Raw genomic sequence first — 16,726 nt, 5'->3', positions numbered from 1 at the left:
TCAAAGGTGTGCTGCATCCTTGAAAAGGTGCACCTCCAAACTCGAGGGGAGATAAAGGCTCTGCAACCATTACTTCTTCCCAGGCACAGTGTAGGAATGCTGCCAGCATGAAAGGCTGATGACAGGGAATTCTTCATCTGTGGGATGTAAGCATGTGTGCAAAAAAAGCCACTGGTGGCTGCTGAAAAATACATCATTGCTTTACCTGAAAAGTACCTCACTTAAAAATCAGGGCCAGTCACCGGTCATGTGCTCAGATGTGACATAGCTCAGAGGAGTCTTCCAAAGTCATCTACATCCCCTCCTGCAGGATCCTTTCACCCTGCCAGCCTCATCTTGCCTCCAGTGACTTGAGGTCTGAAAGCCATCATGTGTCAGGGGTGAAGCATAGTTAATACGCCTGGTTGTCTTAGTAGCAGTCTTTATGAGTTCCAGAGTTGGTGGTTTTCTTGGCACCTGTGAAGCCAGCTTGAGTAGGTGCCTGAGATCCATTCCCAAGCATACAAACTTGTTTCTATAGGTTGCAGAACAGCTACACTGCTTCCCAGAGAACCAACCAAGACCTGGAAGAGAAGCTGCATGCCCTGGTGAGTGCCCTGTTAAGTCACTAGAGAGATGAGGTGCAAGAGACCAGTGCGTGTTAGGAGCAGATGGGGGAAGGGGCCCTGTCTTTGCCCAGCAGATGTGGCAGTGGGTGAGGGGTGAGGTTTTGGCCATGATCATCTACTCCCCGTTCTGGCTGGTGTCATGAGTGGTTTTCTTGATTTACTGAGCCTGTACTTGGTCATGCATGAGAGCTTTGGTTCCTCACAACATAATTGCATGGTATTCCGTCATGTTGCTTCAGTCCCTCTCAAAGTGCCAGGGATGTGTCAGCTACTCCTGGGGTGGTCATCCTGGGAGGACGGGGGCAGTCAGAGCAGAGCCAATGTGCGTGTATGTCTGTTGTGTGCATTCATAACACTCATGGCTGTTTCTTTTCTCTCCCTCCCCCTCTTTCTCTTTCTCCTCCCCACGCTGCCGCTGGCACACTCTGGGCGCACTCACCTCTCAGGCCTCTCTCAGCCAAAGCTGGATTTTTGCAGTTGCGTCTTTTCGTTTGTGTGTTTTTCCTTTTTCCTCTTTACGTGTCTCGGCCTGTTGGTCTCATTGTCAGTCCCACATACACCATCTCAGATGGAGGGGCCCCAGCCCTCGTCCAGCCGAGGGCTCACCTGGTATCCAGCAGCTGCCCGCAGATGCAGCAGGTCCTAGCTTGCAGGGCTCCATCTTAAGAGTGTTTGACTCTGAGCCAGCTGGAGCATGACATGTTGGGAAGTGGTGCCCATAAACTGCAGCACTGCATAAGGTGTGGATGGCTGTGAGCCTTGTTTGCTCCCTTTCCTTCCCCTCCTGAGCTGTGAGCAGGCAAGTCAAATAGCTGAGGTGCTGATTGGCTCTGTGTAGCCCAGGATGAGATTTCTTTGGTGCCAGAACTTGAATTTCTTGGGTTAATATTCACTACCAGTTATTCATTGTGGTGCCTGAAGAGGCTGCATACTGCTGAAGTACTGGCTCCCTTATCCGCCTGCCTGTTGCTGTGCTGTACCTGTGATGCACAGCTGGCCCTGCTGGCCACAGCCTCACAACACCCTTGGGCAGTTTGGAAGAACTTCTTGAGACAGTGACAGCTTAGTTGTTCTGAGGTGTTGTCCCTCTTTGCTGTTACATCTGAGGCTCTGTCAGCCCTGTACCTGAACTGTTAGGGAGTCTGAAGAGGCAAGGTTGCCTGCTTTATGGAGGGCATTAGCTGAACTTCAAATGAAGCAACAGGTCCTTTTACTTACGAGAGCAAGGCTTAAACTCTTGCAAGATGATGCCTTCCCCTTTTTGTCCATTCAGTATTGACTGTTGGGTCTTTTCTGGCAGTATTCTTGCTTTGGTTTCCCCAGGAAGGACGGCTGGGTATCAATCTCAGAGGTCTTTGCTTTCAGTGGCAGGTTGGGATTGATCACTCAAAGCCACTAGCTTTTTGTGAGGCACCATGGGAACCAGGGGCAGAGAGGAAACATGCTGATGCTGCAAGAGATACTGCATTAAGGAGGTTCAGACTCAACCTGTTGTCTCTGTAGCTAGCAGAGCAGCTGGTCCCATTTGGCTTTTGGAATCACCTTCCTTTGAAGAGGGTTGTCTCCCTTGTCTGTGTCTGTTTCTGTCTGTCTGTCTGTAAGTTTTTTGTATCCCAGCTGAACATGTCATTGTGCTATGCTTGGGCTGAGGTGGGTGGTACAGCCAGGTTCTGTGCTAGGGAGTTTTAAACCCAGTATTCTTGCATCCCAGATTAAAAAGGCAGAAATGGACCGCAAGACGCTGGACTGGGAGATTGTAGAGCTCACTAATAAATTGCTCGATGCCAAAACCACCATCAATAAGCTGGAGGAACTCAATGTAAGTGTCAGTCTGCAAATGGTTGTGAAAGTGTGTGAGGTGTGGGCTTTTCCTTTTGTTCAAAGACCTTAGTGTAAAGGAGCACATGAATGACTCCAGTGTGTATGGAAGTGCAGGAGCTGCACAGGATAGCAGGGACAAACAGAAGGGGGTCTGAGGGGTTGAACAGGGAAGAACGGATCTTCAAGTTTGATGTATTTGCTCTTTTAAGGTTAGGGTTTGACTTGAGTCTGGGCTGTACCTAAGGAGGGGTCATTCACTCCAGAGCTGGGAGGGAGCTGATGCCTTTTCTACACCATTAATATAGAAGTTCCTGGATCCAGTGCTTGTCTCTATTAACTGCTCTCAACTCTTTCCAGTCTGTCTGCATCATTAGATAGAGCTGAGCTGTGGGATGGGGGAGAAAAGGTGGGATTTTTGGGGATGGTTAAAATCCCCAGAGGGAGAGGGGCTTGATACACTGGCAGAGGATATGCAGGAACAAGGACTGGAGTTGAAAGACTGAGGTAAGAAAATACATAAAAGTATGGGGAGAGGGGAATGGCAGTACCCTCATGAACGATTCATCAGATGCCTCTTCTGGCTTCTGTTCAAACAGTATCTGGTCAGTTGGTGCCTTTTTGGGTAAGAGTTTGGGCGATTCTGACAGTGTTGCACACCTGTGCCCTCTCTTGCAGGAACGCTATCGACAGGACTGTAACCTTGCAGTACAGCTGCTCAAGTGTAACAAGTCTCACTTCAGGAACCACAAGTTTGCTGATGTGAGTAGTAATCCTGCTGAGGTGGGGAAGAAGGGCTCATGGGCTTTGACTGCATTTTGCTTTCTCCACAGGGCTGCTGGCCTCTCATCCTTCAGTCTCAGAGGTGGGGGAGGTTTCTGTTCCCACTCCCACTGAGAAGGCAGCACAGAGCTTCTGCCAGCTCCTCTTTCATGACAGCTCCATTTCACAGTTCAGCCAGGAGCTGTTATAAAAAGCACAATAACCTTGAACTTGATAGTCTGCTGGGTGCATGCTGGTAGCTGGCAGGAGAGCAGATCTCTCTCTTACTCTGCTCCATCCTTTTTCCTTCCTCTCCTGGCCACATGGAAGGGCCATACTGCCTCATAAGAAACAGCAGTAGTCTGACCTGATGTTACTTCCTACTCTGAGGAGAAATGTGTGAGGCAGCATTCAGGGTTTTCTTTTCTAGGCCTTCTGAGCAGGAGAAGCTGGTGCCAAATCACTGTCCCTTGTGGGAAGGGATGAGGGTGCAGTCAGCTCAGCTCATGCTGCTCTCATCTCCTTTCACATTAGTAGCATCAATTCTTTGGTTGAAAGTATCATCCAGGCCCTTAGCCCAGCTCTCTCTTTGCCATACCTCTAGTCTCTGTCCTCACTCCCTCCCCACTGTGGGGAGGGATGAGGGTGCAGTCAGCTCAGCTCATGCTGCTCTCATCTCCTTTCACATTAGTAGCATCAATTCTTTGGTTGAAAGTATCATCCAGGCCCTTAGCCCAGCTCTCTCTTTGTCATACCTCTAGTCTCTGTCCCTTCTTGTGTTCCTCCCAGCAAAACTACATGCCTGTCTTTTTTAACTTAGCAGGTGACCACTATGTCACCCTCCCCCATTGTGTCTCAAATTAGCACTCTTGAGGTCAGTGTATCAGTTACTGCTGGGGTAACCTTGACCTCTCTCCCAGCTGTCCCCCCTCTCTGGAGCTTTGAATTCTGTCCCCCAAAGCACTGTGTTCCACATGGCTGCCACTGGAGGGGGTTTGGTGCTGAGCAGCTGTGCACACAGCCTGCCTCACAGCCAGCTGTTGTTATGCAGTATGCCCTGCATGCCCAGATGTGGGTGTGGTTTCCTTCTGGCTGTGATGGGACAGACCTCGCTGTGCCACTGAGTGGCTTGGGGACCTCTGCTCTCCATGCTTCACTTGCCTGTGGTGACCCAGGTGAGGGCAGCTTGGCAGGGTAGTGGGGAGAGCAGTAGTGCCCATTTGCAGGATGAGGGGTAGTGCTTACCCCCTGGTGAGACCCAAGTCCAACAACTTTGGAAATTAGCCCGTATGTTTGTCTCTGTGAAATGGAGAAAGTGAGAAGCGGGGTGACATGTTGGAGTTGGTAGGGAAGGCATCGATCCTGGTCTGCAGGCAGGCTGCCAAGGCAGCATGGCTGCAATTATGCATTCAGGGAGCACTGTGGATCTCAGCAGTGGGGGATCTAGAGTCACTTCAGTGCAACCACCAGCTGATTTTCCACAGATCAATAGACCCCTTCCTAGCATGTGCTGGCTGGGCCTTGTCTCTGTGCTACAGGCATGTGAGACTGAGCCCATGTGCTGTCTTTACCTGTTTGCTTTGCCACATGGGGCCTGTGAACCATGGCCTAGAAGCATGACTGCTGTGACAGCTAGAGAGCCTGGTCAGTCACTCATGGGGCAGATTTGCTTTGAAAGAAGATAACCCTTCTGAAGGCAAGGTAGGTGAATGTTGGGGTCAAGATAATGACTACAAAATACACATGTAGGTTGGTTGGAAAATGCAGAGTATATGAAACTAAATTTCTTGCATGGTAGCCCCCTTCTAATGTCCTTTTCCTTCTCCCTAGCTTCCCTATGAGCTGCAGGACATGGTGAATAAGCATTTGCACAGCGCGCAGGAGTCTGCAGGCCCTGGCCAAGAGGCAGCCCACACCTTGGCTCCGTCTGATGTTGTGCCCACCTCAGTCATCGCCAGAGTCTTGGAGAAACCAGAATCTCTGGTTCTGAATTCAGCCAAGTCTAGCAGTGGCAGCTGTCCCATGGCTGAGGATGTCTTTGTGCATGTGGACATGAGCGGAGCCCTTTCTGATGCCTGCAACAGTGCAGGGCAGATGGGGAAGGAGGGAGGAGATGCGGGGAAGCAGCAGAATGGTGGCTGCAAGCCGCAGAGTAGTGTGGAAAGTGTGCCTGAGGAGGTGCCTGCCTTTGAGAAGCTAAGCCCATACCCTACTCCCTCACCTCCCCATCCTATGTACCCGGGGCGCAAAGTGATTGAGTTCTCTGAGGACAAGGTAAGGATCCCAAAGAACAGCCCCCTGCCCAACTGTACGTATGCTACGCGCCAGGCCATCTCCCTCAGCCTGGTGCAGAGCGAAGATGAGAGCTGCGACAGGCACCGGACTCTCCCCAGCAGCCCTGCTTCAGAAGGGCGCCGTTCAGCCTCCAGCTGCTCCTGTCAGCAGTCCCCCAAAGCAGCCAGGGCTCACGGCTCTTCCCAGAGCAGCCCGTTCAGCAGCCCTCCCCAAATCCCGAGCGCCTTTGCCAGCTCTGCCAGCTCTGAGGAGGACCTGCTGGCTAACTGGCAGCGTATGTTTGTGGATAAGGCCCCCCCCACCTCGGAGCGAGTGCTGATGAACCGCACGGCTTTCAGCCGGGATACAGCCCCCGAGCTCCAGAAGAGGTTCAGCCGCTCCATGCAGGAATTGGGTAGGGCATCCTCAGCTTACTCGGATGGTGAGGAGTCTGCACAGAGCTGCAGCTGGACCGTGAGCCGGGACTCAAGCGTGGACACAGACAGCACCGAGTCCAGAGCCCGCAGGAGCCATTTCTCCTCAGACTATGGTACAGATTTCTCCCAGGATGAAGCCCAGAAGCTGTTGCTTGAAAGCGGGGGAGGCACTGCTGAGCCTGAAAGCCCCTCACCAGAGAAGCACAAGGACTATGTAGACCTTGGCTTGCCTGAGAGCCCAGGTGAAGAGAGAGAAATGCTGCTCCAGGGAAACAAGGAGAGCAGCCAAGGAGGTGTCCAAGAGGAAAGTGGAGAAGGCAGGGTCAAGCCTCCTTTCAGTCGGCCGCACCGCAGCCCCAAGAGGATGGGGGTGCACCACTTACATCGCAAAGACAGTCTGACACAAGCCCAGGAGCAGGGCAACCTTCTCAGCTGAGGCACAGCAAGAAGCAGCCATGCTTAGCAGAGCTGTGGGATACCCCCATCAGTCCGCCTGAGGGAGAAGCCTCCCTTAGTACCCTCCTCCCAGGGAAAATCTGCTCTGAGGTTTTGTATTTATTCTCTTCTTTTGCTACCTGGAAGAGCTGGGATCTCCCTTCCCTGGCACCTCAGACCCTCAGTACAAGCACACACAGTGTGCAGAAGCACACCCACTGCCCCAACACACTTGCAGCTCTCTTCACAGCCTCACAGTGGTGCCTGTACCAGAGCTAGTTCTTGGTACCCCTTGTCCTGGTGCCTGTGCCTCTTTTTGCTCTCATCCCCCTTCCCACTCAGGTACCTGAGGCCCTGGGTGCTCTCCTGTTGTTTCCCCACAGATGCTCTGCTCTCTTTTAACTTGTGCCAACAGGGCAGAGTGCCTGTGTGGTGGTGTCTGATTCCCTGGGAGCCCCAGCGGCTGTGAGTGGGGCACAAGGACTCTCCCAGCAGATGGCTGTGTGCCATGGGGATGAGCTGGGATTGCTGGTGTCTCATTTTGCTCCTGGATTTTGTTTTCCCCAGCCACCCACTGGACGGGTCTTCAGAATCTGCCTCTGTGGGTCTCTGTCACGTGTCTCCAGGGCTGGGCTCGGCACCTGGTCCCCACTGAAGCAATGCACAGGGGCTGGTGCTGTGGTGTGGGGCATGGGTGCTGCTTGCTGAGGTGGTTTGGGGAGGCAGTGCCTGCTGGGCTCTGGGGTTTGTATTTGTGTGTCTCCTCCCTCACACCTCTTCCCCTGTTCTCTGTGCTGTTGTTTTGTTTGAACGGTGCTGATGCTTTGCTCTTGGGTGGGCTTCTTTCTTCTTTCCAAGCCTTTGGTTTTGGGGTGTATTGTTTTCTCTTTCCCCCACCCTGCATAAACAGACACAGCCGTTGGCAGCCAGTCTGATGCCTGCACTGAGGGTGTGTTGAGGAGTCTCAGCTATCAGAGCTGCACTTCCCTCTGATCCTGGCCTCCAGCCTGCAGAAACCCCTCCAGATCTAAGAACAAGGTTTTGCCCCAGGCAAGCAAGGCATGAAGGATGCTACCGGGCTTTTCTGGGAAGGGCTTGGTGCAGGGCCAGCAGGGATGTGAGGGCAGCATGCTGAGGAGCTGCTCCCTGCAGATGCACTACCTCATGGCTCGGCAGCAGCCCTTCACCAGGGTCTCCTTGCACGCCCCCTTCTCTGGGGGGCTCCAGGCTCTGGTGCCTCTCTGGGGCCTCCCTTCCTGGGTAGGGCTCTATGTGTGTTTTCCCTAGTGTAGTGTGATATTGTGTGACTTTTCTTCGCAGTCTTGTGTGCTCAGTGTCTTGTTGGGGGGGAGGGAAGGGTAGAGGTCTGTAGCTGTAGGTATTTTTTGGGGGGCTTACAAAGCCCAGACCTCCTGTTTTAATTTTGTCCTGTGCCCTTGTCTGTCTGGTGTTTCTTGGCTTCCATGGGCGTACAGGGCAGAGAACAGCCCAGTTCCCTACACCATACCCCCTTCAAACCCTGCCCTCAGCCTGCTGTCTGGTTTTTGAGTTGGGTTTGTGTTGTCCTCCCACCCTACACCAAACAGGCCCTTCATGGGGCTGGAGGAGAGCATCCTTCTCTCCAGGAGGGAGCATCTGTTCGTATGCTTACATCAAGATTTGCAGCCAAGAGCTGTCTGGGGGGCCTGCTCCCCTCCCCAAACCCCTGTCTCTGTAAAGGGCTTGCAGCTTGTAGCTGGGGCCAGCCAGGGCTTCAGCTTGAGCCTGGAGGCTCCAGGGCCAGTGAAGGGGAGCTGCAGGCCTCTCTGGCAAGTTGTGTAGGTTGTTTTATGTACCCTGGGCAGAGCTGCTGCCTACACACTCACCTTGTTTCCCACCTGGAACAGTTGTAGAGTTGGATGCCACCCTCTGGTGGGGAGGTGGGACTCAGTATTTCACTGCAGTGTTTCGCTGTGCAGACAGGCTGAGTGGGAGCCTCCTCTGAGCCTGCAGAGTGTTTATCTCCCCTGTCCCAGATGAGGAGGGGTGGGGGGATGTCCTTGTGCTTGTTGCCATCAGCCACTCCACTGCTGCATTTCTTTTGTTCTTCTGCAGCACTGCTGAGGGTTTGCATCTGAAGCAGCTGCCAGATCCTGCCTCACAGATGTCACCTGGGCTTGGCTGCTCACTGAGTGAGCTGCTCTGAGGCTGCTGGTGGCCTGCAGCGGGGGAGGCATTGTGCTCCAGAGCTCAGCCCCATCTCCCCTGAATCCTGGCATGCTGGTCAGTGGACAAAACTTTTGCTGAGGCAGCTGGTGCTGATGATGCTGAACAGAGCTGGCTTCGCTCTGCTTTTGGTAAAGGCAGACTGAAAAGCAAAACAGTGAAGTGGAGGGGTGGCAAAGGTATGCCCACCACCTCACCAGACACTTGTGCTTTGCAGCATTAGGATGCTGGCCGAGGTTGAGGGGGACTGGTGGCCTCAAGCAGCAACAGAGCCCCCTCTTGCCCTGTGGGCATTGTGTCCTCTGCACTCCTGCCCACCTCCAGCAGTATTGGCTCTGGGGCCTTGAGCCCATCTGAGTTCCAGTGTCCCAACTCCAGACTGTTAATCTGTAACTAATGTGTTTTTTTCTGAGATTTTCAAACTGATGTATATTTTAAGACCAGAAATAAACTATTTTAAAAGTAGATGGCAATGGCTATATTGTACTTGATACTGGACTGGAATGATCCTGAGCATGTGTAGCTACTTATGGTACAGTGTCCCAAGTTTGTTGAACTGTGTGTGCCACCCATTGTCTCGTTCAGGGAGCGCGATGCTGTGACCTGTAAGCGGGTGCTGTTAGTACCCCTCAGCGTTACTCTTAAGATTCTGCCTACAAAATTCACGTATTTTGCTGGCTGTGCTAGCTGATCTGCCTTGGCCAACCTCTACATTCTCATGGTGCTGTTAGCACCCCTCAGCGTTACTCTTAAGATTCTGCTTACCCTATTTCACATATTTTGCTGGCTGTGCTAGCTGATCTGCCTTGGCCAACCTCTACATTCTCATCTAGTGTAGGATAAGATGTACCTAATCCTTTTAATAGCTGTTGGTTTTCTCGGACTCCCAGCTTTTGGAGTCATCTGAGAGTGTCACTTCACTTCAGAAACCAAGTGACATGGGGCCACGCACCATACCCCCTTGCTGGGGTTCCTAAGAGGTTTATAATTCTAGATTCAGTATTGTGTGTGAGGAGGGAGGATTGGGACATACCCCAGTCTGGAAGCCCTCCAAACATGAGGCAGAGAGTTCCTGCAGGATGCTGATACAGACAGTTGGAAGTGTTTCCTTTTCACATTGAAGGGTGCTGCAGAGGCCAGAGAGTTGTGATGAATTTTCCTCCCTCTCCCAGGTTAGGCTCTCTATGCCTTTCTGAGCTGGCTACATGCAAGCCTAACACTAGAAAGAGTGTCTTGTTTCTTTGTCCCCCTAATTAATGATTTTATTCCTTGTTCCCTTGAGTAGCAGCTGCTACCACAATTTAATCTTCTAGCCTAATCTGAGCCTTGAAACACGATCTTCCTTGTCAGCAAGGGACGCTTGGCAAAGCTAGGCAGCGCAACCCGCGGTGCTGGTGCGGGCTGAAGCCTTCACCGGGGTGTGCACGGCTGGTGTCAGGCTCCCTGCAGAGCTAGATTAGCCCAGCCCGTTTCCTCCTGGCCCGAGGGAGGGCCGGGGGGACAGAACACTGTGCTGTCCCCGGTCTGTCCCCGGCCTGTCCCCAGGGCCGGGGCCGAGGCGCGGGAGGGCCCGTGAGGCGGCGGGCGAGCGGCTGCCGCCCCCTGCCGGCGCTCCAGGCCCGCGGCTCCTGGCCGTGCCGGGCCTGGCCTGGCCCACAGCGCCTGGCACCTGCCCGGCCCTGCCGGCACCTCCCAGCCCCTGCCCGGCCCTGCCGGCACCTCCCGGCCCTGCCGGTGCCTCTCGGCACCTCCCAGCCCCTGCCCATATCTGCCGCTCTCTGCCCATACCAGCTGGTCTCTGCCCGTGCCTGCCGGCGCCCGCCCTCCCGGGGTCGCACAGTCGCGGAGGCGGACGCTGCCGAGTGGTACCACCACATCTGTGACCTTTATAAAAGTCTCACCGCGACAGCAGTACAAGCGATAGAAAGGACATCTCTTATACACATCTGAATAAATACAGCCTGTGCCCTGCGGGCGCAGCCGGGCGGGGGGGTGGCAGGGCGGCTGAGCTACACATGCGGCGACGGGGACAATCACAAGCGGCCGAGGGACGAGGCGTGTGGCGGCACGGAGACGTGTGAGAGATTCGCTCGGAGCCGAGCGAGGCAGCGGCGGGAGGTGAGATGTGCGAGAGGAGGGCTGGGGAGCCCGGCGGAGGCTGGGTCTGGTCTGGCGGGTGCACGGGGCTCTGCTCGGCAGAAGCAGGCAGGGTAGCCCAGCTACATTTCTGTTTCTGCCAAGAGGCTGTCACCGAGGCCCGATGTCATCAGCACCATCTGGGAGCTGGAATCTGTGTGGAGAGAAGGAGAGAGCCATGAGCCGTTCCGGCTGCCGGAGAGCACAGGGGATGTGCTCCAGATCCAGAGGTGAGGATGGGGAATTGAAACACAGCAGGATGGGAAGAAAGCTTCTGAGAGAAGTGTGAGATTAAGCAGGAACTAGGCCTGCTCTGGCTGCAGAGCAGCAGAACAGAATGGATTTTTGGGGAAGGGGAGAAAACAGAGACAGCAGCAAAAGGCCAGAGGAACATCAGGCCTGAGTACCCCCGACATGCAGGTGATCCTGGCTGCACTGGCCCAGCCGTGCCCTTACCCAGCCCTGCACAGGCCTTTAAATCTGCACTCATCCAGTGTTTTTCAGTAGAGAGACAGTGTCCAGGTGGGGCAGGCTTCAGGCTGCACGCCAGCCAACACCACACAGGGTGGTGTTGCCTTCCCAAGAGCAGGGAACGCTGTGGGCAGTCAGCCATGTTACAGCAGCAGAGGCCTGGAAATACTGACTTTCTGCACTGCATGAATGGAGGGTTTGTACAGCCCTCCCCTGCCTGCCTCGGGGAGGTGAGGGCAGCTTGCTGGCTCTGCCATGGCTCAGAGCCACAGCCAGGAACACTGCGACTCTCCCCACAGCAAGTGAATCAACTGCAAGGAGAATGGGCCTGCATAGCAAGTAAGAAACTTAGCAGGGTACTAGTTTCCCATCCAGAAGCCTTTTGAAATGGAAAAAACCATGTTTTTTCCTGGGTGGGAGGGAGGAGATCTCTAGTGGCAGTCCTGCACATTCAAAACTACTGCAGGGGAATCTCTATTTCAGGAATCAATTTCTGGAAGCTAGATCCAAAACTTAGCCAAACTGTCACAAAATTATTTTTATGGGTTTAATAGTTGAGGATCCAGATGTTTTGAGGCTCAAGGATTGGTTGTGCTTGTCTTCTGGTAGTCTGATATGAGAATTGTGAAGGGTGAAGGACAAATGAAGGTAAAAAAAAGCAAACACTCAAACCAGCTGGATCACAAGGTAGGCATGACAAAATACAATATCATATATGCAAACTACACAGAGCAGGCTACTGCTATCTCTGTTATACACCTTTTTGCCATTACAAGCAACAGACACACAGTGGCATCTGGCTAACCCTTCACGAGTTTGGGACGTAGAGATAGGAACAGCTGATGCTGTGCGGATTGCAAAGAGGTTCTGGAAACAGTGAGGAATGACACAAGTTTTGGCTAGGATATCTGGCAAAGGCTCCCAAGATCTTTAATATTCCTGCCCTTGAGTTTTAAGACTTTCAGATTTCGTTCTGCAGCATCAGGAAAAAGCCTCAGAGGTACCATTTCCACTCTTTGCAGCAGCCGCATTGTCCTTGGAGGCTGCTTTCCAAGAGAGGCACAGCCCAACGCTGTTTAGCATGAAGGTCGTGCCTGGAGGTGTATGTATTCCATAGAGGTTGTATGCAGTCCATGGAGGTGTATGCATTCCATGGAGGTGTATGCATTCCGTGGGGGTTATATGTATTCCAGTACAAGGGGAAAAGGGAGAGGTGCATTCACCAACCCCACTGCAAGAGGCCAGTGGCACTGGAAACACCTGAGACACCCCAGGAGCCCCTCAGCTCCTGCCCCCCAGACCAACTCCCAGAGCTCTTACTGTTCTGGCAGATCCAGGGGTTCTTCTCCCTGGCTGTGACTTCGTGGACCTCTGTCTCCTCCTCTTCCTCGCCCTCTGAGAGAAGATCAGAGATCTGCTGCTGCAGCTCAGGACTAATGTTGTTCTCTGCCAGGATGAGTGTCCGTAGGGCTGTGGGGTAATTCTCTACCATGTCCAGCAAGGTCTAGGGGGAGAGCAAGATAAACAGGCTGACAAACTTCACAAGGGCTGAGCAGAAAGAGTGTCAGTGCTTTGTCTCCCTGAACTCCAGCCCTCCTCTCCTTACTTCTACCTTCCCTTGACCCCCCCTTCATCAGGCTTTATGAGAGACTGAGGACTTCCCATCTTCCTGTGGCAAGAGCCAAGCTTGGATTTTCTGGCTCTATCTAAAGAAGGGACTGCTCTACACTGTTGCTGTCACATATCCAGGTCCATTCCCTATTACCACTAGAAGCTGGAGATCTGAGAGGAGTGTGCAACTGAGCCTTGGCCTGTGTTTGTCCACAGAGATTTAGATCTGATTCTCAGCCAAAAATCCAACTTCATTTCTTCCAAGAAAACAGCCAGGGAAAAGCAAGAATCCCCCTGGTGCACGGAGGGAAGGGGGTGCATGTGGACTCCCACGTGTGGGTCCAGGCAGGTGTGGGTCCTGCAGACACCCCAGACTGTGCCCCTGAGGCGTCTGTGATGCTGTAGAGCAATTGTGAATTACTCATGTGGTTGGAGGCAGGTGTGGGTCCTGGAGCCACTGCAGACACCCCAGACTGTGCCCCTGAGGTGTCTGTGATGCTGTAGAGCAATTGTGAATTACTCACCTGAGCTGACTGGTTGGTAAGTCCTGTTCCCTCCAGGTCCAGCACTTCGAGGGTTCGACTGGAGGCCACAGCCACAGCGAGCATCCCGGCTACCTGGTCACCTGTGGGAGGAGCAAACCAGGGGGGTCAGCAGTGCCTGCCTTTCCTCACCTAATGCCACATGCCATGTGCCCTGAGGCTGCCTTGGGAACATCCTCTGAGTATTTCTGCCATCAGACAACCTTCCAAATCTGTTACCTCATTGTGGAAAAAAAGCTGTTAACTGAGAAGAGAGACAAGGAAAGGTGTACCATTTTGTGGTTATGGGAGCAGTCACTGATTATCAGGGGAACACAAAGGAACACTGTGAGACTGGTTTTATTCCCCAAAGAACCATATCTTCCCAAATCTCCTTCCTAGTCAAGGAGGCAAGGGCCTTTAACAGTCCCTGTAGGGCATCCCACACACAGAATAGGAGCTGAAAGGCTGAAGTCAAACAGAGGACTCTGCACCAGCTGGCAGACTGCATCCCTGGAAAGGGGATGGAGGATGGAGCAGGATGAGGAGCACTAAGATTGATGTTGGTGAAGAGACAAGACTCCAGAATGTGTTCTGACATTCTCTGTCAAGTGTCAAGATGCCATACAACTGGGACACCTTCTCTTGGAACAAAACCCAGCCTGCTGTCAAGTAACACCTGGGGTTTTTCCTGTCCAAGAGGAGGTACCTGGTCAGAGAAGAGGGCCTGGGGGAGGCTCTGCTGGCAGACAGGTTGAGGAGGGGAGTGTCATCCTGATGCTCAGGCATGGCCCAATCTCCTCCTCACCACCTTGCAGCAGAGCAGGAGAGAGTTTGTTTCTATGGCAACGAGTGCCAGGCTCTCCTCCTCCTCCTCCCTGCTCCTCCAGGAAGATGAAGGGGGGAGCGCGGGGACATACGGCATCTGCCAAGCCAGCTTCAGTGCCCAGGGCTTCAGGAAAAAGGGAGACATGGAGGGTCAAACGTGACGACAAAGGCAGTGGAGTGGGCAAGGCACAGCCTCCTTTCTGCACCTCCCCACGGGGCATGTGGCCACCTCACACAAGCAGAGCAGTGACTGTGGCTTCTCCTAGAGCTGAAGGTGCCTGGCAGGGTGAAATTGCTGCTGGGGAACAGAGGGCACCTATGCAAGGAACTGCGCCATCCTACTGTTGATGCTCTACCGCCTTTCCAGAGCTTGGTCCCTGCCCCCCACTGGTGCAGATGACACAAACGCTGAGAGGCAAGAGTGCTCCTCCTGCCGGCCCCCAGCTTACCTAGGGGGTTGTAGTCCAGGTTCAGCACGCGGAGCTGGGAGCTGTGAGCCACTGCAATGGCTAGGCGTCCCCAGCCTTTACTTGTGATGCCTGGGTTGGCGCTCAGTGTTAGCTCTTTGAGGCCTGCAGGAGAGAGAGAAGCCAAACCAGAGCCTTAGGGTCCCCAAAGCAGTCACAGGAGAACTTGTTCAGCTCACCAGAACAGCTTTGGGTTGTGTACCCTGTACTCTGTAGGGCTTAAGGGCTAGGTTTGCTCTGACAACTGTCATGACAGATTTCAGTGATCAGTGAAATATTTCACTGCTTTCAGCTGTGGCCCTTCATTTAACCGTGCTGCAACTGCCCCATTTATCTGCCTTTCCAGCCTGTGTCCTGCTTACCCTTTACCATAGCAAACACAATGGAAAACACAATGGAAACTAAGGGATGTGTGAGACAACTGACTGGGGAAAGAAGGTGGCATGAGGTGACAGGCTGGAGAGAGGATAACAGGGACAGTATGCTCTGAAGCCTGCACCTGAGAGGGGTGGCCAGCAGAGATAACAGCATCTGTGGCATTGTGCACTCACAGAGGAGGAGGTGCTGGGAAAAGGTGGAAAGCACTTTGAGAGTCAGAAGAAAGGAGTGGTGTTACCTCAGCCCATGCCAGCTCTCAGCTTGAGTGGGTCACTGGCCTCATACCCACTGGCCTCATACCCTGCAAAGACCTGACTCTGGGCATGAAGGCTGTGACCATGCAACTACACACTCATGGAGTACAACCACAAGCAGGGACAACTCCCAGACACTGATAATAAAGCTAAGTGCTGAGGTAGGGGCGCACAATATATTTATCTACAGAGATTATCAACACACAAATGCAAAATAATAAATTCCAAGTCCAAGCTGTCCTCTCCTCCAGTTTCAAACGGTGCTGACATGAACCAGAAACAACCTGTTAGTCCCTGAGCTCCAAACTGCCAGCAGGACAGATCCATAGCAGAAAGGCAAACCTGCTCAAGGGAACCGCTCGTCTATTGCTTGGCTTATCTGCTTTTCTTAAGTTAGGGGAAATAAATCCTTAGCTCTGGCAAACCATAGAGCCTGCTTCCTCCAGGGCTGAGGATTTAGTGCTGCATACATCTGATCTGTGTGAAAGCTCCACCAGTCATTGAGCAACCCACAGCCCCTGGTGCTTACCAGACTTGGCCCCATCAGGCGGCAGGAGCCCACAGATAAGGTTGATGCCTTCATCACCCAGCATGCAGTCTCCTAGATCCAGAGCCACCAGCGAGGGGTGGATGGAGAGAGCAGGGTTGAGGAGGGCCAAGCCTGCATCTGTCAGGGGACTCCCATGGAGGCTGTGCAGGTAAAAGGGAAAATTACTACGGAGCCTTCTTCCTGGGGGCTAACTAACCTGACAGGGAGGAAGAAGCAGACAAAATGAAGTGGATGACAAATACTAACCCGAAGTGGGCAAAAAGCTTTGGGAAGCCTCTGTCACTAGGGTCGGCTGGCCGCTACGGTGGCCCTTCTCTCCCGGCCGGGACGAGGCGGGCAGGGGATGCCAGCGCTGAAGGGGCAGCCCCACCATCGGGGCTGGAGGAGCGAGACTGAGAGGCAGGGCCGTGCCCAGCCGGCGGGGGCAGAGGTGGCTCCCTCCCAGCCAGGTGACAGGCAGCGGCTTATCCTCCGCAGCATCAAGGGCATTTTCCCTCCGACAAGACTCAGATTCAGGGGCCCCGAGCTGATAGTCCCCGGAAAGAGCCGTCCCCGCCCGGGAGAGAACCGGGACCCCCTCGGCAGCCCCCGCCGCACTGTACTCACAAGAGGGACTGAACGGAGCGGTTCGTCTTCAGGGCCTCGGCCAGCTGCTTGACGCGGTTGATGTTGGAGACGATGCCCAGGTTGAGGTTGAGCTGCGCGAGGGAGCGGGACTCGGCCACCCCGCGGCAGACGTGCCCGAAGTCCCGCTCGGAGAGCTGGCAGCCCCGCAGCGACAGCAGCCGCACCGAGTTCTCCCGCAGGCTCTCGCAGATGTCCCGGATCTCCGCTCCCGACAGCGTCTCCCCGGAGATCTGGATAGACCCCGGCAGCATCTTCCCCCGGCTCGGAGCGCCGCCGATCCCGGGCCGCGCAGCCCGGGCGCCGGGGGAGAGCCGCGCTGCGCGCTGCGGGCCGGGGCGGGCGCC

General features: G+C 54.0%; 2 protein-coding genes across 5 annotated transcripts in view; one reads left to right on the top strand and one right to left on the bottom strand.

Annotated features, from left to right (window-relative positions):
- The window catches only part of TJAP1 (tight junction associated protein 1), a 40,335-nt gene extending 31,331 nt beyond the window's left edge, over positions 1 to 9,004 (top strand). For all 4 annotated transcript variants that reach the window (XM_039718930.1, XM_039718931.1, XM_039718933.1 and 1 more), the window contains 4 exons: positions 521 to 587; positions 2,320 to 2,427; positions 3,105 to 3,188; positions 5,019 to 9,004. In XM_039718930.1, coding sequence (XP_039574864.1) covers positions 521 to 587; positions 2,320 to 2,427; positions 3,105 to 3,188; positions 5,019 to 6,335 — 1,576 coding nt within the window. In that variant the 3' untranslated portion in view covers positions 6,336 to 9,004. The remainder of the gene's footprint in view (positions 1 to 520; positions 588 to 2,319; positions 2,428 to 3,104; positions 3,189 to 5,018) is intronic.
- Positions 9,005 to 10,395: 1,391 nt separating this feature from the next.
- LRRC73 (leucine rich repeat containing 73) lies at positions 10,396 to 16,720 on the bottom strand. The gene is made up of 6 exons (XM_039718958.1): positions 16,362 to 16,720; positions 15,735 to 15,895; positions 14,556 to 14,678; positions 13,282 to 13,382; positions 12,467 to 12,650; positions 10,396 to 10,829 (listed from the first exon to the last, which is right to left on the bottom strand). The coding sequence occupies exons 1-6, from the start codon at positions 16,631 to 16,633 to the stop codon at positions 10,759 to 10,761; spliced, it is 912 nt and encodes a 303-aa protein (XP_039574892.1). The 5' UTR covers positions 16,634 to 16,720; the 3' UTR covers positions 10,396 to 10,758.
- Between the last annotated feature and the right edge of the window lie 6 nt (positions 16,721 to 16,726).

The sequence above is a fragment of the Passer montanus genome, unplaced genomic scaffold (assembly GCF_014805655.1).
Source record: "Passer montanus isolate IOZ18808 unplaced genomic scaffold, ASM1480565v1 scaffold40, whole genome shotgun sequence".
Lineage (NCBI taxonomy): Eukaryota > Metazoa > Chordata > Aves > Passeriformes > Passeridae > Passer > Passer montanus.
The sequence above is the reverse complement of the archived record's forward strand: the minus strand, read 5'-3'. Positions and strand labels throughout refer to the sequence as shown.

Excerpts from the sequence above, each read along its gene's own strand:
- LRRC73 (XM_039718958.1), bottom strand. The coding sequence starts at position 16,633 with ATGCTGCCGGGGTCTATCCAGATCTCCGGGGAGACGCTGTCGGGAGCG. Across the intron at positions 13,383-14,555 it reads CCTGGACTACAACCCCCTAG|GTGACCAGGTAGCCGGGATG; the intron begins GTAAGCTGGGGG and ends CTCCTCCCACAG. Across the intron at positions 10,830-12,466 it reads CCCCTGGATCTGCCAGAACA|ATTCCAGCTCCCAGATGGTG; the intron begins GTAAGAGCTCTG and ends CTCTCCACACAG.